Here is a 21,193-nt window from a genome sequence, read left to right as displayed (position 1 = left end):
AACCTTTGCTTGATACTGTAATTATTGTTTTAACTATTTCAAAGTATAAAATACTGACCAATATACCAAACCCGCAGTAAAGGGCCATGAGTAGTGTTGCGGACCAAAGCGTCCAGTAGGATTAAAAAAAGATTGGCTATTGTAGGTAACTAAACAATGTTCACTCCGGGCTTAGCTTCAATATTTTCGGTGTTTAAAATTTAGGATTTACTTAAAAATACCAGCGCAGAGGATAATCCCATAGCGAACTGGTTGCTGAAACAGTTCTAGGGTTCCGACATTAACGGCATCCCGTTTAACAACACAACACAAATTAAAGCCATTAATAATCAATCAACTAAAGATTTTATGAAGTACGAGGAATCGACAAACCTTTCTCCTGCTTAAAGAAATTTCACTTGATCAGGTTATGAGTGAATACTTTGAACTTGATCGGAACTTGAGCCCTCTCACAATCTGAAAATATTCGCAGACAAGCAACTTTCGTGCACCATTGGTGGTTTGTCGAACATTTGTGAATGTTGCGAGTTCGTTCATTTACTGCAGCAGGCGTGCTCAGCGTTACCTTCGATCCTGGTCAGTTTTACCAGAATTTCTCTGACATTCTATAGCAGTCCTGGTTTTTGAAAATTTTGTGCGCTTGACTACACAAAAAGCACTAGCAACATTGCTTCGGGAAAAATTTGCACGGTGGAAGCTGCGAACCTCTAAGATTTACGTGATGAAAGCGCGTTAATACTAATAAAGGTGAAACTATTAAAAATGTGTAGTTTTTTCTTGCGTAAAAAAGACGCTTTCAGCTTATTTTTATGTCCACTCCATTAGTTTATTACAGGCGTTCATTGCTTTAACTTTTACAGCTCGGGTTTGTATTGAAGATAACCAATACTATTACGTTTTAAAAGTTCATCTATAAGTGTCTATATAAATCTACGAGTCCGTCTAATATGTCCAATTCATATCTTAGGATACATATACTTGAAGTAATAAAAAACAGCTAATGCCAATGAGATATTCAATCGAAGACTTTAGTTGGGTTAAGTATATTGTTGGGATCCAAAGCAAATTTAATAGCCTTCATGGCTGAAACGCAATCTTCTCCGTGTTCCTTTAGTAGAAGCTTCTTCTTTCCTGTAAGCAATAATCGAGTATACGGACCTAACACGTTATCAACTAGTTCGGTACTTGATTAGCGTTCAGGCGAGCCAGTAATATTTTCATTTCTTTTGTTATGACTATCAAGATATTTTCACTTTAAAAATAGGCGTTAACAATTGCGAAAGTACTGACAGCCACAAAACATTACAATACCTATTAATAGGTTATATACATTATACAAGAAATAGTCATTCGCTTGTTTGAGTTTTAGTAGAAATCTTACTTTGTGCGGTGCAATAAATAGCGACTCCTTGGATGGTGGTACAATTTAATTTAAAAAATGATTTTAAAAACATACATCAGGTATTCCATCGGCGATTGCCATCAATTGCATGAGCCTTTTTGCGTTTTCGCTTGTATGCATATTTCCACCCAACTATCAAAAAATGTACGAATTCGTATGATAAAAGACAGTTTTTTTTATAAATCAGAATCATAGAAACTATCTGGTTCCATACCTAGACCAATGCCATGCTCCCCGGTGCAAGTTCCGTTTAGCTCAATTGCTTTGAGTGCCATTTTTTCGCCAACAGCGTGGACTTTTGCGAACGACGACGGATCATTTGGGTCGAAAAGAAGCATTGTGTGAAAATTGCCATCACCTTAAAACCATTGAACAGTGGAATATATTCGATGAAAGTAGCTAAAATAATCAATCGACTTACTTGGATAGTTATATATTTTAGAGCTAGATAGTTTTTTCAAACAAACGATCGATGGGTTAAGAATTTCCCGTATACGTGATAGACGAGTATATAAATAATCTTGAGATCCTCTACAGTAAATCCTCTGGCGTTAGGTAATTTTCTATTTTATGAGAAATCTCAAGTGACCAGTGAAAATTTTAGGACAGTTCAGTTTTAGTTATGCACAAACTGCTCCCAAAATGTCTTTTAGATAACCACATAAAATGCGGTATTTTATTTTTCAGAAACTGAAACTACTTTACGTTAGACTAACTTGGCTCCAAAGACAAACATTTTCACGCTAAATATGACAATAATAAACAGTTCAGGAACAGCCTTTTTGTATTCAGTGTATACATTCACTAGAAGAATTTCTTAAATTCTGTAGCTCGAAATCTGAAAGAAAAAACATGTGAAATACCACTTTAAAATTTAATTGGTCACAGCGCTAACAAGCAGTTCCGTAAAAGCATGTCTGATACATATCCTGGATGCCTTTTACTCGATTGTTATATAGTACGCACACTATGGACCAAAGAATATGAAACGATATTTGGTATGCCACCTTATGTAGGGCAATACAGACCAACATGTCCTACTACGGTTCCGAAAATGCCTGTTTCTTCAATATCCTTCTTAGTGGACTCAAGCAACTCGGGCAGATATGAGATTGGTACGCAGACGTCGGTTGTGTAGCATTTTGTATTAGGCGCCATTGCACATGTTGCGTAGAATACAGCATGACGCGCTTTCCACAGATGAGCTCGTTCCTCAGGACTCTGAAACGGTATCGAAGAACAAGAAAAAAACAGTAGCAGCTACTCAACAAGACTGAACTATACCTCATTATGATAAGTGATACACCCCCTCTATTTGTTTAGAGACGTACAGTAATTATACCTTGGACGAACGCATCAGTGCACAGAAGACTCGAATAAATTTCATGGGATTTTCTCATAAAATCTGCTTACGCACCTCAGCCCACCTAAACTCTGTTCCTCCATTGTCATCGCAAACGGATTTCGCTGTGTCAATCTGTTCCCGAACCCCAGTTTCGCTGCCGTCGAATTCAAGGAGCAGCGTTGACTTATCTGCCAGTGATGTCCTGGAATATGCATTACAAGCCTGTAACGATTCGCAAAATTAAGTCATTAAAATATCTATCGGTATGTGAATATCATATGTGTATGTTATATTACAGAAACAGTATGCGTACCTAACGATCTCATACATAATCTAAGCAATGCGTAAATAGATTAGCTTTTGTTCGTAATCTTCGATGTGCAGTAAATGAGTGAATGGAATCCAAGGGAACTCGCTTGTCATCAGCTAATGAACACGTATCCATTGTTATATTCATTGGTGACATCGGAAAATATATTATTACAGTAGAAATTTAACTGCAACAAACTTTGACCGTGAGTTCATCCATGAATTCGATCCGCGCAATCGGTACGGCGTTCTGGAGGATCCCAACGACTGCATCGGTGGCGCTGCGCGCTGACTCGAACTGCACAACAGCGCTTACCTGCTTTTCGGGTATCGCATGTAGTCGAAGGGTTGCCTCCGTTATAATACCTTCGATGAAAGCCAAGACGTTACTTCAAAACGACAACCACGAGTTCAGGAACTATCTACCGTAATGTCACTGGACAACGAAGATGTTGGCTAAAAATTAGGTATACATGTGCGCGGATTTCGAGAGGGTACACATGTATATTTTGGTATCTAAGCAAAAACGAAAATAACTTTTAAACGTTTATATGATGAAGTATCACTTTGTGTCCTACATAACTTTACGAAAACTACAAATTTACTCGAAACGTATCGCAACTACTGTTTCCAGCATTTAGTTAAGAGGTTTTGCGTACAAACCAAGAGTGCCTTCAGATCCCACAAAAAGATTGGTGAGATTGTAGCCCGCCGCACTTTTCCTAGCTCGGCCTTTGATGCCAGCTGTTTTGATTATTCGCCCATCGGCCAGTACTACCTCAAGGTTCAAAACGTTCTCACGCATAGTACCATAGCGGACAGCATTGGTGCCTAAATAGAGTCGGAAGAGGTATTTAGAGAGATTTGAAGACATTTTCATGTGAGAGACTACCGTATGCCTGGCAATTTGCTATGCTATGTAAAAGGTTAGCTGTCGAGCGACTTTTACGAAGGAGAGCAAACTCAGACTATCTCTTTATTTTTCTACTGACATACTGGTCAAGCTTCAGTTGAATAACTGTTATTTCGTTAGTTTCGTTAAAAAGAGACTGTTTTTGCAGTAATGAAACTGCAGCCATACTTAATGCACGTCATTGTAGAGACTTGCACGTACCGGATGCACTTGTCGAACACATCCCGCCGAGTGATGCGTCAGCGCCTGGATCGACTGGAAACCAAAGGCCCTGATCTCGGAGAAAGAAATTTAGGGCCCGCCACGTTACAGCTGCTTCAACGGTGCAATCGAAGTCTTCTGGACTCACTCTTAATCAACAGTAAAAACATTATATGTATATATAGTAGAACCTGAAGTAATGCGGAGCTAAATATTTTTTTGGACCTTAATAAATTAGATTTGGAAGTGTCTTATCTAATATGCTATCGAGAGGCTTTAAGGAATCGTCATCAATGGAGCGACAAATGTTGCTTTCAGTGTACCTTCTGTCGAAAAATCATATCGGTGCATGTTGCATCTGTGCTATTACGTAATTAAAGTTCAAACCACGCTGTCTTCAGCTTTATAGCATGAATGAATAGACGCAAACCTAATTCTTGGACTTGTTGGGATGATAACAAAAAATATGGGAACCTTATTGCAAAAGATTGGAACAGCTGTGTTACCTCAGAATTTTACTGAACGATTGCATATCGACGCAAACACCCCCAGTTGGAGCTGATGACCCTCCCTCAAGGCCCGAGCCTGCCCCAAATGGGATAACTGGAACCTTATTCTTATTGCAGTATTTAAGAATAGCTGATATCTAAAATAGAAACAATGAAATTGTTATAAAAGCTGCCGAGTTGTATGTCAGTTTTGCAATGATCTCACTTGCGACAATCGACTTTCTTGTTAAGCACAATTGCGCTAGTTCAATATCTCTTTATTATTCAGAGATTTAGTAATGAGTATTTCTAATTTTCAAAACTGGACAGCATTTTGCTAAGACGATTTTAAAAAGGACATTTGTTCTCGGGTGGAGATGCTTGAAACAGGATGCGAGTTGTACAGTCTGTTTAAACCTCTTGGTCCGTATTTTTTACAAGGATTTGTAACTAATCATCACAAACAAACTTTATGCATGTTATATACAAATAACATGTTAGTATTAGTGTAATATGTATACCTACTTGCAAATATGCTTTTAAGTTTGTACCTGCTCTTTATTTTGTGGATAAACGACAACCTGCGGTTCAGCTACCTCATGGGGACCCTCGTCTTTACCATGCTGGCGAAGATCATTTGGATTTGAAGTCACATTACGTTCGGAAGTGATTTTGCCTGTCAAAGGACGTACTTCATTAATCAAAGACCGTAATCATTACCATATAGATGACCATTAATAGCAAAACAATACCTGATGCCTCGGTGATGGAATGACTTGGCTTTCGATTACGAATTTATGGTATTAGCAGTACTGAGCCACAGGATATTCTATGACGTATTTCTCCTTTTTTTTTTTAACGAGCAGTAGTTGGCCAAGCACATCGACCCTTACGTTTAAAGCATTTGTTAGGACAGTGAAAATTATATCTATCTTACCGAGTTCTCTAAGCAGCTCTGAGGTAGCTATCCGTCGTGCAGCTACTGTACCATTATTGTACAGTCCCTGTTTTTGACGTAACAGTCGAGAAGGACTCGCATAACAACCTGACAGAGGGCGTACCAGGCTGCGACCCAGATGCGAGAGCATAGCTGCCTGCATACGTTATATAAGGAAATAATTCATTTTAGCATAATCGTCACACTGGGCTCAGCTATGAGTTTGTGCACTATTCGTCTTTCTCGAAATGTTAGGTTAACATTAAGTAAAAGAACAACTCTGATTCTGAGATCAAAATAGACTGCCGAACTCCGCCTAGAATCTTACAGTTAGATATGTGCGAGTTCATAAGTTAATTTCAGTATGTTTTTTAGAACTGTAGTTTTTATTTTCTTTCAGTACCGTTCTGCTTCTTAGGTTACTCCGAGCCTCGCCCATCATTTTCCACAAAAAAGTATTAAGGAGGTTATTACACAAAACAGCTTAACTCTTATATTGTCACATTCACTAGAAACGACATTTGAAGGCTCCTTTTGAAGCTGCTGTAACAATTAGGCCCAGACGAGCTCCAGTTACCTTTATCCTTAGACGTCAAAGGACCTTGAAAGATCCTACGGAAGCACTGAACGCGATTCCACCACGGCTTTTTTTTTTTTTTTTTTACTATTGCTAGAATATTTCGGTTATGGCAGTGATGCTTTTTCGTGACATGGATATGGTATACAATAACAGCCTATAACAATACATGTATTCGAAAAATCTAACAGGTCCTGAATTGCACTCAAGGTATTAAATTTAATGAAGTGTTGTGAAAGAACTATACCAAGTTTACTGCCTGGTTATAGAATAAATTAGAGATAAATTTATCTATCTTACAAAAATGATAGTTAATGAATAATATACAATAAATTAGAACCTAGTAAATAAGGCATTAACAAAAATTGGCTCGTACAGGAACTCAGAAACCCCGGCAGCATTCATAGAAAACCGGAATATTGTGGGGGAAAAAAAATGAAAATCTGCAAGTTTATATGTTAATGATTTTTAAGAATTCATCCCGTTAAGCATTATTGTCTAACTGTTGTTGTTTTAAATTATTCAAAATAATTGGACAAAATTGGATAATATATACTTCGAAAGACTATTATCGCTGTGACATTGCGCTCAGTGGAAGTATTATTTTCCAAAATTGATAATCTCTGCATTTCCTAAACAACAGCTACTGAATTTAAGATAAATAAAACGGTGCAAACATCGGATAAGAAAAAGCGAAACCACTCAGGGGATTTGAAAACACTTATTTACTCTACAACCTTAAATACTACTAATGAACTATGGGAGGGGGTCATGTATAAAGTTTTTGAATTCACTAAATAATTGTCTAATGGTGACATATCTCCAGAGTATAGCTTGCCCTTTTTATTTTTCAAGTGAAAAATCAGCATTTCGCAGCTTCACGAAAAATACACGACAAATCACCTACCTAATGACAGCACCTTACGAGCAAGCTGAGAGCTTTTTGTTCTATGATCTCATATGTTACAATGAACCAAACTACTGCTAATAAAATCAGTACACATTTGATTTATTTGTAGAATAAATAACTAACGATATTTTTATGTTTGGATTCCATGAATGTACCTTTCATTGAAATTCCACAGCACAACCTTCTATTTAGTACGCGCACAAAGCAGCAGCTGGATACAGCCAACTACGTTGTTTATCATCCCCCTCACTGTACACCCATCCGCTGAACTCGCACGGGCCAATGGCAGTGGTTACGGTTGATGTTTACAACGGTATCAACGACAATTCATTTACTTGCTTTTCATACTTATTATAGCTGGTTCTATATAAATAAAATATCTCTGACGTTCTGTGATCGTTTTAGACCGGATAGCCCTCCATAGCCTCGGTATTTATTTGGTAACCGTTCGAAAGCTGTTTTACTCACCCGTGTCTTGGCGGGAATCGTTAGTAGCGCGATAAAAAAGAAAAAGTGGGGGTAAGGAGGGAATGCGTGGAACACCAAATACTAGATGGCAACAGACAAATGAGTCCACAAGGACTCTCTCCACGAGGACCACACTACTTACCTGAGACCTGAAGATTTGAAGAAAAAGAGTCACGCAATGTCATCATGACATGTTTGATTCAAACCGTAGCGGGAAGTTAGCGGAAAACACCTTAGAGGCAGTTCAGAAACACTGTGTTCACAATACAGAGAATGTTAAACCTGAGCAGAAAGCTCTGCTACGTTGCAAACAGAGCAATTAATAACAGTCGTAACGGGCTTCATAATATTTATTCGAACATAGCAAGCATAAACACAGAATTAGTGGGAGCGGGTTCTTTTGATTTTTAATATTTTAGGACCAAATACAGGTTTCTTCAAAATACCCCCACTTAACTCACATACAAGTTATAAAAATGCATTATTTATTCTTGGAAATACTATTGCGCTACTCTATCTTAGCCGTAAAACGTAGAATACATCGAAATAGTAATGCATTTGCTTATAGAGAGGGTAATGTAAGCATTTTAAATATTAGAAAATTGTATATATTAGAATTTAACACCCAAGTAGCGTCTGTTAACTGACCGACCCACTGCTATATATATACATATATATATGCTTTTATGCTTGTTCTAAATAGACTGATTTGCACGTCCACAAAGGCCTTCAATGTTTCGTAGGAATGCATCCTATCATCGTAGACGAATTAATTAAAATACCAACTGTAATATACGAGTATTCCTCGAATACTTAGGAAACGCATACTCAGACCCATATCATTAGACAATCCAACTAAAGTCTTGCTTCGGCTCTTGAAAAAGTTCATCAGCGAATACACTTACCGTTCGTCGATTGCTGTGATAACAATGTACACGTAAAGCTAGAGGGGTTTATATAACGACTGACTGAAACTACAGAATCTACAATAAAATATTGAAAAACCTTTTGTATACTTTTTGGATGCGTTAAACGCCCATTACTCTAGAAATAACATGTGTATTACACTGAAGAAAAAACATACCACAGTTGAAATATTGATACTTTTAGCAGTATGTCTACCCGACTTCAAGTTTATTTCGCGTAACGTTTGCCGAAACGACCACATGCTTTTATGCGGTTGGACGCTTTAAACATTATTGAAAAATTTTCTATGGATCTCGGTGATAACCAGTGCAGCAGCTAAATTTGAACAACTCCTCGGAACACAGTACATATTTATATCTATTTCCTTGTTTAGGTATGAATTTATTTTACAATTGCGGAGTTTTGACTATGGTATTAAGCTTGCCATAAACGGGAAGAATTATTATTCAATTGTCTTTTGAGACAAAGAAAGGCTTTTGTGCTATTTATAAATTGATAAACAATGTCAAAGGTGTCTTCATTTAGAATATATGCTAAGCCTTAAGTATTATTGTTTTAGGAATAAAAACAATATATGCATTTACTTTGAATCATAACTTTGGAATACATCGCATGAGCATGAATTAGTATAGCAGTATTCAAACAATAGAAACTGGCACGCTTGTTTGTCAAATCTCCTTTCCATCCAGTAACGACAAGCTATCTCCGGTGCAAATTGCATTAATATTAATTTACATTGTACTAACTAGCCATTTAGTACGCAAAAACGCCAGGAGTGCCATATGTTATGTGTACTAATAGCACACACTTGGTGCAGTATACTAGTGACGGAGGTCATCTTACTAGCATTTGACGGTAAGGCTGAATGGATATACGTTCAAACAATGTGATTCCAGAACTTTACGAAGGTTCACTAGAGTAACTACAAAGTTCGTCTGCTAATTCGCATTAACTAACTCAATAAATAGAAGCGAACTAGTGTAACAAATCGCTGCCTACATTCAGTAGGTAGGTGCCTTCCGAACGCAAGGTAAGCGAATACAACAGAATAAGTTTAAACATTAATACAACAGATAATTTGAACGAGGCGACCCTGTTTCTTTGTTTTTTGTCGTAAATAAAAGTTACAATATGTATTCTACTAAAACAATTTCACCGTTGCAACTAAGATCACGTACGATTTGAGTTATAATTTTAATTACAATTGATAAGTCACACGAATATAGACATGCATGCACACACATATGGCGAAACCAACTTTTCGTCGTATTTAAGTAAGCAAAAAAAGTTATATTATAATTTTTTTTATCTGGTATGGCTGAAACATATCTGCTAGCTAGTCTATACTGCTTTAATGGCAAACCACCAATCCACGCTCCTAGAAACCATGTTAGGAGTCGAGTACTTTTGTTCCGCTGTTTAGCCATCTTTATTTATCAACTTTGTGAAGGAAAAAAAAGTGAAGGAAAACAGGGAATTCGTCTAGAACAAGTTGCAAAATCATAGATCTGAATGTTCATTGAATCTGCAGCAAGATAGACGCGTAAATGTCCCGGTCCACTTAGATCTTTACCTGTTCGACAATGTTATATGAACTCGTTCAGACCCTCCAGATCAAAATCTTCTTTTGCCTAAATACTTGGTTCATGTACAGCATACACGCATGTCAGTGTTTTCCGTCCCTGACACGTTTGTAGTGTCAATTATTGTTTTGTTTAATTCATCTTACTTCTCCCCTATTTTAAAATATTGATATATTTATCTAATCTGACACAAGTGATCTCTTTTTTTCATTTCCACACACCAGATAATTTTTGGGTATATAGCTGCAGCATGTCTGTTGACTTCATTTTCACGAGAGCAAGGGCTCTCTTCCAAAGCAGTCTTTCCCTGTTCTAGAGCAATATTTAGGCTGTACTTTCTGCACCACCTTCTGAGCCTCCTGCATGTCCTACTGTGCCATGCTGACCCGGCGTAATTGGCACAATTAGGTTCTCTTTCGACATGAGGTCGTATTTCGTAACGAACACGGTAAAGCGCCGACATAAATGAGTCTGCGTCTCGAATTGGTCGAATAGCGCCCGGTGATGATAATACGCGTGAGAGAAGATTCGATAAACTCGCCGACATATTGAACCTAATTTCGCTACTGAGGATTCCTTGATTGAAACTCTGTAAAAATGGCAACGTTCAGCAGCAGAATGTAATCATATAAAGTGGGCAAAGCTAAAAAACAATGTTATAACATCTTAGTGGCCTTTCTCTATAGGAAGGTCGAAAATCTCTCAGAGCTTGCTTCAAGCAACTTAATATTAACTGGAATTTTGAAACGTGAGTTCTGACTCATTTTGAGATACCATGATAACTGCAAAGGAGTAACTGGCCAGATACAGTACAGTACAACCTTAATTGCGACGGAAGCACCAAATGAATGATACGGCGTTGTGGAACATTTGCCATAAACTTACAGGATAAACTAGGACATTATAATGGAATAATGCGATAACCTTGGACTGTGAGGTGGGTTTGCTGAAACAGAATAATGAGAATACTCAAACGGGGTAACTGTAATAACAACGAGGTAAATTGTGCATCTCGTTTGAGTTTTCCTACCAGCCTGTCTTACTAAACCCACCTCACTGTCCAACACATATATAATCAATACAAACCTGCTAGGAAAGTATTTGTTAGAGTTAAGTAGGCACGCGGCACCATCAAGGGTGTGTCTAGTGTAGTCTATAGCGGGACATTCTTTGGGCGTTTTATGGGCAGCACAAAGGAAAATCCACTGTTCTGTAGCAGTCATCTGCGAGCACGACTCGGCTGAGCATTCCGCCTTAAAATAGAAGCGAGATCATTACAGTGCATTAATCACATGTCTATTATTTGAAGATTAACAGTTAGCTCCGCCAACTATGTTACCGTTGACTAACCTTCAATTTCGTGAATAGTTTTTGAAAGCCGAGTCTATATCTTATGTTCACAGAAAAATTTTGGCTTGGGTCACAGTAACATAATGCTCTTAGTAGTCTCTATGTAAATGAGGAGTTCCCAGACACATACTTCATAAAGACGCTTTAGAGAAGTGAATATCTTGATGACATTAATATTCATGTACTTTTCCTTAGTTTTTGTTTACGTGAATCTACTACCAGTCATCACTGACGGCTCTAACATTCGTTGTGTATGTTACTCGAGCACTAGCTAATCTCAAAGGTTATTCCATCTCTAATAGCTACGTTTAATATGTTTGGATAATATCATAACTTACATACGTACTTGTAATCTAACTGCGAGTCCATTAAGTTCCATACAGAAGTGGCGAAGATGCTCGTATTTCCATACGCCTTCATCTTGATTTTCTGGAGGTGTCAGGATAGCTTCGACCGCCGACGGATCTCTGGATCAGTCCATAATTCAAAGGAAGAATTGCTTACGTTATCTATAAATAACGTTATAATAATATATATAATATATAATTACGTTATCTATGCATAAAAAGTGCACGATATGTAACAATCTTGTAGCTGACGCAATCTCACCTTCGAATGGTCTGTTGTATTAACTGCTGTACCGCTAGTGTTGAATCCATCTCCTCGAACGGCTCATCTGGCCACCCATTGAAATCCTATATTAAATACAACGCTTAGTAAAATAAAAAAAACCTGGCTGACAGCGGTGTTGTAAACAACATAAGGAATTACTCGGACATGGTATGGTGCATTCATCCAAAACGCTACATATAATAATCAGCATGATACCGGTGGCCTACTAATTGGATTAGCCAAGAAAGACAACGTTCCAGAGTATATAAGCCTCTTCATTAAATAAGCTACAATTAGATAAATGCACATATTTAGATATACTGTATCACGTAATTTTATAAAGCATCGATAAATTGCTAATTTCTAATTCGAAGTGGTCAACTTTAAAAATTTTTGAACGGATTTATCGTCGAAAACGAATTAGATGCCATATGGTAGATTTTTTTCCAATATAAACAAAGCATTTTCTCTTAAATATAGAATATAGCTCTAAATACTAACCATGCCGTAATAAAAGCTTAATTTCCCATTGTCTCAAATAAGTGTTTCTCATACTACACACAAAAACAGACTTAAATCACGAAACCAAGCAACGTGTATGGTTATTTCCTGTAGACATTTACTGTATGATAGTTCGTTTCTAATATTGACAGCCCAATGGAGTTATCATAGCCTGAACGAACATTCGGTCTTCCTACAATTTATTTAGCCACTGGGCATATAGTGGCATTCTTTAGACGCTTATATCTTCTGAGATTTCTACAAATCATAAAGGTTACAAGTCTACGGATCTGCCGTCGGCTGTCGTCTCTTGCTTTCGACCATAAAGATCAATCTTTATTATCGATCCCGGTAACCAATTACTTCATCATCTTTGGTGTATCCATTATTATGTTCTAGGTTTAATATGAATTGACATAAAGGTATTTTATTCATATGCAATTTAGCCTTATAAATTTAGGACTGTGCCTTTATTTCAGTCACTTTTACTATTTTCACTGGAGTACAGACTCAGTAGCTGACTTCTCTAAGATGTGCAGGAAGTGCACATACCGCAGCTTTTGTGCCAGGTCGATTCCTGCGTTGATTTGTAGGAGGTACTGCTGTTTCAGCTGCAGCCATTATTAGCTTGTGTTAGCTGTATTCGAAGAGACCGATGAGATTTTCGACAAACAGCAAAATCGAGGATTTAAATGTACACCTCTATTTTTGTGCCACCAAGAACCATTCGCACATATACAAACTCAAAAGATGTATGGCCTCCCTCCTTCCCTGTACGGTGAGTGGCTCGTCTGCTAGCACGGTGGAACAGTTTGTAAACAAAGCTCCGTTTTCCGTCCCCTAAGGAATGGCTCACCTTCTTAATAAAGTAACACATCGCTCAATGAAAACAAATAATTCAAGTGGTAATTTATTGAAATTCTTGGTTCGTCGCTAAAAGCGCATTGAAACTTTAAGTTGAGCGAAATATAAAAACGCAACGTAGTTTGGCTTTGAAGATGATTATGGCCGAGCTATCTCTCTGCTATCCATGCTCGAATCAGCTGAATCTTCGAATTTGGCGCCAAACGGAGCGCTCACGATTGAAGCTCGTTTCTGATTAAATATCGGACTTTTCAGTCAACAAAACTTACCTGGTAAGTTAACAAATTACTGAAGTTTACAGTAGCCTTGGCTGTGAAGTCAATTGATCTGAGATAGTGCTTATTTTTCAGTTCCAACTTTCCTTGGCGATTCAAAAATGGCGACATCCAATAATGACTACGTATTCTTTACAACGCGAATGGATACAGTCGGCAAATTTTAATATATACTTTTTACGTTTTTTTCATTTCCTCAATAATGAGTATTCCTAAGTATGTTCGAAGTTTGTAGTTGTTTCGCTCATGATTCACTGTAGACCACTTGAATTGTACGGATCGCTTGGCCAACACCTAAAGCCGCAATATGCTTCCACAGGATTTCACCTGAAAAAGAATCAGTTTTCAGAACTTTTTTTTATGAATACTGATTAAGTGACAAAAGCGAAAACTGTTTACTTACACTATGATCGATGATGATAGGTCTGTCTTAAATGTAACGACAACTTTAGAACGCAATCGGCAGTCTTTTCGATTGAACTGAAACGACAACATTTCGAGTATTAAACTTTTTATCTATAGACACTACTGTTAATGAATTCACGTCAATAGATCACCATCATGCAGCCTTTGAGTGGTCAGCGAACTTTGAAGACATACAATGAGATTAAACTGTGCCGACTTTTGTCCCAGTGCGAAGCACTTTTGCTTGGTTCGAAGCTTTCGTGGCGCCTTCAGAAGTACGTTGTAAAGTTGGAAGAACTCCTTAAAGTACTCGAACAGCAGAATACCCAACAGCCCAGTCTTGAACGACTCGCAGAACTTCGCAGAAAAGTTGCCTACATTGTTGGTGTGGCCCAAGTAGAGAAAGTCCAACCCGAAAAGAAGTTTGTTGAGCAGTTAAAGGTTCCCCAGTATCCGAATAGTGAAGTGCGACAGAGACGTGATACGCGAGTGAATCGACAAATTCGTGACAACCTTTTAGGTAGGCGAGACAGGGATAATAACTTGGAAACAGACTCGCGCAGAAAGGAGACCAAAGACGTTGATCAAATTTTACAAGAACAGGATGCTATGCAACAACATATTGCTGAAAGTATGGTATCACTTGCACAAGATTTAAAACGGAATGCGCTGACGGCTAAACAGCTAATTGTTGCGGATACGGAGGTAGTCAGATCGAACCTCAACGCGACGACTTCGAATTATATTAAGCTCCAGAAAGAGTCTGAACGACTAGAGAAGAAGCTGAAATTTTCCTGTTCATGCCATTGTACAATGTGGCTTATGCTAGTGGTTGTATGCATTGTATTTCTACAGATGGTCGTGTTTATTCGACTTTTCCCAAAACGATATTAGTGAATTAGAAGATCACCATTTGCGCAGCAAAACCTGTTTGGTCAACGTGTTCGATGCAAAGCGGCCTAGGCGCGATCAGGAACCTTAAACCAACACCTACACTAGTGCCTGGAAATTGTATCGGAACATACTATCGAATGCTGATTCCGTACTGTGATTCTGAAATTCGATGGATTTGACGGTACAGTATCTGTGTCTGAGATTCAGTCTGCGAATTTGTAGTGTTTCTTGAAGTGACTGCATTGTGTACCCAACTACGTCCCTTTGCCAGGTAATGTAAGTTAAGCATGAAGGATATGTGCGTAAATGATTCTGTCTAATGGAACTACAATAAATGTAAATAATAACGATTGTGCTCCTATCGCAGGAAATTGAAATGAGTCGCCAGGAAAAAGACCTACCATGGATTGAAAAGTAGTAAGTTTAAGTAGTAATAGAAGTAGTAAGCCTCTATCTGCACTAATCGTATCAAGGTCACCTTAAAAAATGATTTAGTTACATCATTTGTATGAAATATGCTACAGTCATTCCATCTAGAACTTCCAAATGCACTGAACAATCTGTGTGTAACGTCTAACTTATGAATTTCGTACTTCGTTTCTTCTGGTTAACCCGAATACCATAGTCGGCCGAAAACGGTCGATGATGTAGCTTCACAGGACGAAGTTGTTTCCGTCTTAAAGAAATGTCTCACCTCGGGTGACCTGCCCCATCTTTTATTTTATGGACCGCCTGGAACCGGTAAAACGTCCACAATCCTTGCTCTCGCTAGGGATCTTTTCGGAACAGAGTTTCGCCAAAGAGTACTTGAGTTAAATGCCTCAGATGAGCGAGGTATCTCCGTTATTCGAGATAAGGTACGTCAACAAATGATCAAATACGCTTTATACTTAATTGCGTAGCACCTTTATTGAGACAAAGGAGGTGTTTGGTTACTGTCCATTGCATCATTACTATGAATACATTTATGTATTCGCAGGTTGTTAATTTATCTGTGTAAAACAGTTTTAATTCAGTGTTTTCAATTGCATATTATCGGCTTTTTGACTCCATCAATAAATTATTGTTTCGATTTTCATGCTCGGTAGTGCTGTTAAGGGTTACTTCAGGCGTTATTTTACTGTACTGGACTTTCAATTCAGGTAAAAACGTTCTCTCAGATGACGGCAAATCAGGGTAAAATTCGTTACAGGATTGTCATTCTCGACGAGGCTGACTCAATGACTCGAGATGCTCAGACAGCTCTTCGGTGAGACCAACTGTGCCTTAGCGACTTCTTTAGGATGCAAAATAACGTCAGATACATTTTTATGTAGTTGATTATTCATTATAGGCCAAGTACTAAGCTTTTTTCTCGTTATCTGTACTTGATGCGACTCGTTTGTTATCACCTTTCTTTTGGGACTATTATCATCATTAGCATTACTACCTATTAACTCCCCAAAATGTGGTTGGTGCCAATTTTTGTATAGAGCTATAATTAACGTATAAATAATAATCTATTTTTATTATAGGCGTATAATGGAAAAATACACAAAAACAACACGCTTTTGTCTTATCTGTAACTACGTTACCAAAATTATACCTCCGCTCAACTCCAGATGCTCCAAATTTCGTTTCAAGCCACTGCCTACTCAGGTAATTGTACTGAGCCGTATACAAGTGCTTGCTTTTTCGTCGCGCTTTAATACCCACGGATCATACACATAATGGCCATCGCTACTTAATGTTAACAGAACGAAGACGTAGGTCACTAGTTGCTCCTCAGTTTTATTGAGTATCAAGAAGCGAGTGCCACGTACGCAATTTTTGATGAGCTACAAATATCTAAAATTTAATGACAGCATGACCATGGTGCTTTATGCGATAATATGTAGTAAATATGTTTCATATGCAAAAATAACTCATATTTGAGATGTAAGCCGCACTAGTGTACGAGTTCTTGGCCCATGTGCGTGTATTTCAACAATTTTCTTTTACTTTTGCCTTTTTTTTTAATTTCCGTAATGCTGAACTGTTGGTAAAATACACGCTTGTTTTGTCTGACTTGTCCTTAGTTATTTCCCAATACTTAAAAGCGAAATACCCAAAAATTATCGCGAAGCTACAGATTGGTGTCTAGTTTTGAATTTGCACTTCAATAGCAAAACTCCCACAAGACCTTTGTGTTGGCATAAATTATCATAGGAGAGTTTACAACAACTGTTTTATCTGGTAGCAAGGTTCTGCTTTTCACAGTAACGCGCGTGCTGTATCTAGCTTTAAATACTATTTCGTTTTTAGGTTCTGATTGATAAACTGGACACGATTTGCGCTATCGAGAGCGTTTCTTTCGCCAATAGAAAATCAGACCTTTGCTTCTTGATTGAGGTGTCCGAAGGTGATATGAGACGAGCCCTAACCCTGTTGCAGAGCGCACATCGAATCTGCCGTGACTCCACCGGTGTTACAAAAGAAGATATAGGCAAGCGTTTTTGCCTTTTGTGTAACAGTTATAAATGATGTCTGTGTTAACCTAGGCATACTACGATTCTTATATATGGGAGGTCATTACGAAAGCTAAAAGGACCAGGAAGTTGAAAAGTTGTAGATATACTGGAAGTCAGGTAGACTTCTGCAACTTTTCAACTTCTACAACCACATACGGAAACAGGCTGCGTTTGGTAGTTTAAAGTAATTACACTTAGGAAACTTGCTGAAAGACTTTGAACCGATACAATACTATTTAATTGCTAGTAACTGTGTTCTTAATTATTTGCTACATTACATTTGAAAATATTTAATTTAGACATTAAAAGCAAAATACCCCTTGATTCTTTTCGAGATGACAGCTAATATTCTAAAAGATCTTCGTCGTAGCAACAGATGTCAGTGGCAGAGTTTTAGAAGTAACCGAAGGCGAAGTGGAGTTTTTGGTTACGTAGGATTAGGAAGCTTTAATGTAGCTTTTCCTGAAAGTGTATAATTTCGAGTTTTACGCCCAGTACTTAAACCGTTATGTAACTACTTCTATTGAGTGTTGGTATGATTACAGCAATATAACGTCAGTATCGTCTAGTTTGTACCCCAAGCATGTCATTAGTAGTTACGTAACTTTCTACGAATTTCTTTATAGGGTCCATTGCTGGTGTGATACCGGATCAGATTGTGCGAGACCTCTATTCGGAGCCGGTACTCGATAGGCTCACCAAAAAGGTTCGGGAGTTTATTAGAGAAGGTTACTCAGGGGATCAACTACTCACGCAGCTGCTCCAGGTTGTTATTGAAGATGACGCCATAACCGACATTAATAAGGCTAAGCTTCTTGAAAAAATTGCGGTAAGTCGTCATCTCTAATTTGTTTCTAGCACCCGTTTTCTATTTGTTCTGTCTGCATTTTGCCTCAACAGAAAGTAAATCAATAAATATTCTATAACTGAACAAAGACATAACTGCTTTTTTTGGCAGCATTTAATCGCTCTGGTTTAGATAAATAAAACCTAACCAAATCGATTTATCTTTATGCGGCTTAGTAAATGGCAATTTATTTATTTATTGGCCTTATTTATCAGGTAGTCGAATATCGTTTGAAGGACGGCGCTTCTGAGCTTATCCAACTACAGGATCTCGGTGCAACCATAGTGGAAATGACGCGAAAATAACCGAAGAAGCTTCGTTTAATAGTACTATTTTATGACTGGTAGTTTGCCATGTATTTTGATAGGCTTTGCAGAAATACGTTACGAACAAACTGCGCATTAACAAAACAATGTAAATACACACATTGATTTCAATGAAGATTATAAAAATAATGATGCCTACACGAATAATACATATAATAAATTGGAATAGAAGTTTTGGTGTCTATATAATTTGCACTTTTCAAATCCTAGATGAGTGTATGTGTTTTGATTGTGTTTCATTATCAGCATGCTACTTGCCGAGACATATGTCGTTAAAATTTTGGCACTAAATGTTCAGTGACCCCAGAAAACTTTAGGCAGTCTCCTATATTTACTGCGATCAACAGGATTTAATGTGGGTGAAGTGAGAGTCATAGTTCGTTAAGGTATCTTACCAGTGAGTTTTCCGGTGCACAAAGGCTTGATATAGTGCATGATATTCCTGATTACTGCTGATAAGTTTTAATTGGCTAATTCCTGAGTATAACATGGATTAAGGGTACTGATTTAAAAACAATTTGATTCGAAGTCGCGCTTAAGCAGTAATTGCAAACAAAATGCAATATTTTAAATAATAGTCCATAGTATATGTTGCGTAATATCCTAATGACCATAATTGTGTTTTTTATCAAATTGGCGTAAACAAATTCAGTGAACACTTGGGATGCCAAAGATGGCATGTCGCATTTTATTTCGTAAGCAGCAAAAACGAAGCTTTCAAGCGACGCACTGGTGAGTGACAGTTGTCCTGGATTGAGTACTAACTGCATAATCTTACCAATACTTGATTCCATCCTTCATCCACTATTTTCGGTTCGCAACGTATACTATCATTGGTGATAAGTCACGAAGGTATTTGTGCGAAGCGTACAAGGTTTAATTAAAGAGAACTCTAAAAGTTAGAACAGATTTTAAAAGTTCCAATCGTTTGTGGAACGCTGCAATAGATAAACTTTCAATTTTTCAAAATATTTCGAAGATGTCATCCAAAAATTGCAACTTCGGGTATATACTCGTAATAATAATTGGTGTTTTCCAGAATAGTTTTAGATGCCACCAGCCATTCCTTTAACTTTATGGATCCACATGCATTAGCTGAGTCGAACTGTAAAACGTATGGTTTCAGTAAAAGGTTCTTATTTTACAAAGAAGAATAAATTACACCACCGAAATAGCAAGAATTGTTTGATAATGAAAGCGCCATCAGATTGAAATTGGAACTTTTCAAGACAGATTAAATTCTACTTCTAATCGATTTAACAAAATATTTACCGACAATAACGGATTATGCCATATTTACTAAATGCCAAAGAAACTACTAATCCCTGCATCCTGATTGCACTTTGATGCCTTTATCTCATGAGTAGCTTGTCTGTATCATACCGACGCTCCGATGTTAGATTATTCGCAAAAATTAGCTAATTGCACAGAGTCCCGATGTATTGAGCTATTCTATCTGTCGATGCTAAACGTAACTACTTGTTCTTACGTAAAAAAAATATCAAAAAGTAGTAATGTATCCACAAATTAGATGTAATTCATGTGTTACCAGCCGCTGCTTAAAGTGCCGAACTCCATATCTCTGACGCCGAGACTGAACTTTGTGAAGTTCCAAAATTGGGTCTGGTTAGTAAATAAAAAATATTGCCAGGCCACAATGGGCAAATGAACGGCGATTTTCACCTACTTGGCCCAGGCTTAGGGCAAGCGCTGTATGGCAAAGGTGACAAAGCAACGGGGCCAAGCAGGAATCTGGTACGTTTTTGATCGCACAGATCGGCACACCCACATCGTAACGAGTCGTGCTACAGATCCTGACCGTTTCGAACGCGTGGCGATGGTCTAAACAGTTTCGTCAAACTCGATACTGTATAATCGGAGAAGTCTCCTTTAAAAAGCAGTATAAGAATCATTTTCTCAGAAGACAGGGCCTTAATGTTAAATGTCACACTAGATACATGAGAAGCGATGTCGGGTAGAGGATATTGATCTCACGGTGCCAGAATTTACTTTTCCATAATTCCATAGTATTTAGCCTTCTACAAAGAGGATTAATGCCTGAAGCAAGCATGTTGGTTCCATACTTTGCATTAATTCAACGGGAATTAAGGAGGAGTTTGCCTAAGACTTGATTACTTTTACCGAATTGAAAACGGTTTCGATTTTCTGGAATTATTTCATTTCATTCATTAGAGAATTACAGTCGCAGTGCCATGTTTGACAACAAGTAATCATTCTTACAATAATTATGCTATATCTAAAAGAAAAATATTTTATATAGGACACGTCACCGTGCGAGAATATGTTTGTCCGTACAGTTATTTGTCTTTCACTAATTAGGGTCGTTTCTCGAGATCATCTTCAACGCACATAGAGTTATGTTTGAACTTCACTATTTTACATACTACCTAAGGTTGATGTGTGATACGGTTCGTTTTTGTGTTAGTAGAGCCATATGAGTTGCGTATTGGTTTCTTAAATAAAATTCACTCATTGATTTATCCACGCTGTTGACGGAAGCACATATTACTTGTGTAATTAATATAATTAAATATTTTTATGCAATAGTG

General features: G+C 37.7%; 4 protein-coding genes across 7 annotated transcripts; 2 read left to right on the top strand and 2 right to left on the bottom strand.

Annotated features, from left to right (window-relative positions):
* Positions 1-801: 801 nt before the first annotated feature.
* Positions 802-7,844, bottom strand: LOC111271149 (D-lactate dehydrogenase, mitochondrial). 2 transcript variants are annotated; one of them, XM_022851743.2, is made up of 11 exons: positions 7,693-7,844; positions 5,596-5,752; positions 5,210-5,334; positions 4,677-4,816; positions 4,171-4,319; positions 3,720-3,887; positions 3,256-3,422; positions 2,820-2,969; positions 2,431-2,623; positions 1,617-1,760; positions 802-1,131 (listed from the first exon to the last, which is right to left on the bottom strand). In XM_022851743.2, the coding sequence occupies exons 2-11, from the start codon at positions 5,744-5,746 to the stop codon at positions 1,016-1,018; spliced, it is 1,503 nt and encodes a 500-aa protein (XP_022707478.1). In that variant the 5' UTR covers positions 5,747-5,752; positions 7,693-7,844; the 3' UTR covers positions 802-1,015. The 2 variants fall into 2 exon arrangements, with proteins under 2 accessions (XP_022707478.1, XP_022707477.1); XM_022851742.2 differs by lacking the exon at positions 7,693-7,844 and adding an exon at positions 7,238-7,361.
* Positions 7,845-8,639: 795 nt separating this feature from the next.
* Mob4 (MOB kinase activator 4) lies at positions 8,640-13,298 on the bottom strand. The gene is made up of 5 exons (XM_022851748.2): positions 13,076-13,298; positions 12,020-12,105; positions 11,757-11,877; positions 11,147-11,313; positions 8,640-10,649 (listed from the first exon to the last, which is right to left on the bottom strand). The coding sequence occupies exons 1-5, from the start codon at positions 13,142-13,144 to the stop codon at positions 10,385-10,387; spliced, it is 708 nt and encodes a 235-aa protein (XP_022707483.1). The 5' UTR covers positions 13,145-13,298; the 3' UTR covers positions 8,640-10,384.
* An 87-nt stretch (positions 13,299-13,385) lies between these two features.
* LOC111271150 (replication factor C subunit 4) lies at positions 13,386-18,832 on the top strand. Of its 3 annotated transcripts, none has more exons than XM_022851746.2 (8): positions 13,386-13,659; positions 15,329-15,378; positions 15,587-15,818; positions 16,104-16,210; positions 16,476-16,599; positions 17,245-17,425; positions 18,077-18,279; positions 18,513-18,832. In XM_022851746.2, the coding sequence occupies exons 2-8, from the start codon at positions 15,338-15,340 to the stop codon at positions 18,600-18,602; spliced, it is 978 nt and encodes a 325-aa protein (XP_022707481.1). In that variant the 5' UTR covers positions 13,386-13,659; positions 15,329-15,337; the 3' UTR covers positions 18,603-18,832. The 3 variants fall into 3 exon arrangements, with proteins under 3 accessions (XP_022707481.1, XP_022707479.1, XP_022707480.1); XM_022851744.2 differs by lacking the exon at positions 13,386-13,659 and adding an exon at positions 14,982-15,142; XM_022851745.2 differs by lacking the exon at positions 13,386-13,659 and adding an exon at positions 14,982-15,232.
* Use1 (Vesicle transport protein Use1) lies at positions 13,666-14,961 on the top strand. The gene has a single exon (XM_022851747.2). The coding sequence runs from the start codon at positions 14,224-14,226 to the stop codon at positions 14,959-14,961; it is 738 nt and encodes a 245-aa protein (XP_022707482.1). The 5' UTR covers positions 13,666-14,223.
* Positions 18,833-21,193: the final 2,361 nt, after the last annotated feature.

Source organism: Varroa jacobsoni, unplaced genomic scaffold (assembly GCF_002532875.2).
Source record: "Varroa jacobsoni isolate VJ856 unplaced genomic scaffold, vjacob_1.0 contig00380, whole genome shotgun sequence".
NCBI classification, from domain to species: domain Eukaryota; kingdom Metazoa; phylum Arthropoda; class Arachnida; order Mesostigmata; family Varroidae; genus Varroa; species Varroa jacobsoni.
Note: the sequence above shows the minus strand (reverse complement) of the source record. Positions and strands in the feature narration are given on the sequence as shown.

Bases quoted from the DNA above. Each gene is read 5' to 3' on its own strand.
- LOC111271149 (XM_022851743.2), bottom strand. From the start codon at position 5,746: ATGCTCTCGCATCTGGGTCGCAGCCTGGTACGCCCTCTGTCAGGTTGT. The intron at 3,423-3,719 runs GTTTGTACGCAA...CTTTCATCGAAG, and splicing joins GGGATCTGAAGGCACTCTTG to GTATTATAACGGAGGCAACC. The intron at 1,132-1,616 runs GTATGGAACCAG...TATTGCTTACAG, and splicing joins GGAGCATGGCATTGGTCTAG to GAAAGAAGAAGCTTCTACTA.
- Mob4 (XM_022851748.2), bottom strand. From the start codon at position 13,144: ATGGCTGCAGCTGAAACAGCAGTACCTCCTACAAATCAACGCAGGAAT. The intron at 12,106-13,075 runs GTATGTGCACTT...TATTTAATATAG, and splicing joins GACCTGGCACAAAAGCTGCG to GATTTCAATGGGTGGCCAGA. The intron at 11,878-12,019 runs GTGAGATTGCGT...GGACTGATCCAG, and splicing joins ATACAACAGACCATTCGAAG to AGATCCGTCGGCGGTCGAAG.
- Use1 (XM_022851747.2), top strand. From the start codon at position 14,224: ATGCAGCCTTTGAGTGGTCAGCGAACTTTGAAGACATACAATGAGATT.
- LOC111271150 (XM_022851744.2), top strand. The intron at 15,379-15,586 runs GTAAGTTTAAGT...CGAATACCATAG, and splicing joins CTACCATGGATTGAAAAGTA to TCGGCCGAAAACGGTCGATG. The intron at 16,600-17,244 runs GTAATTGTACTG...TTTCGTTTTTAG, and splicing joins TCAAGCCACTGCCTACTCAG to GTTCTGATTGATAAACTGGA.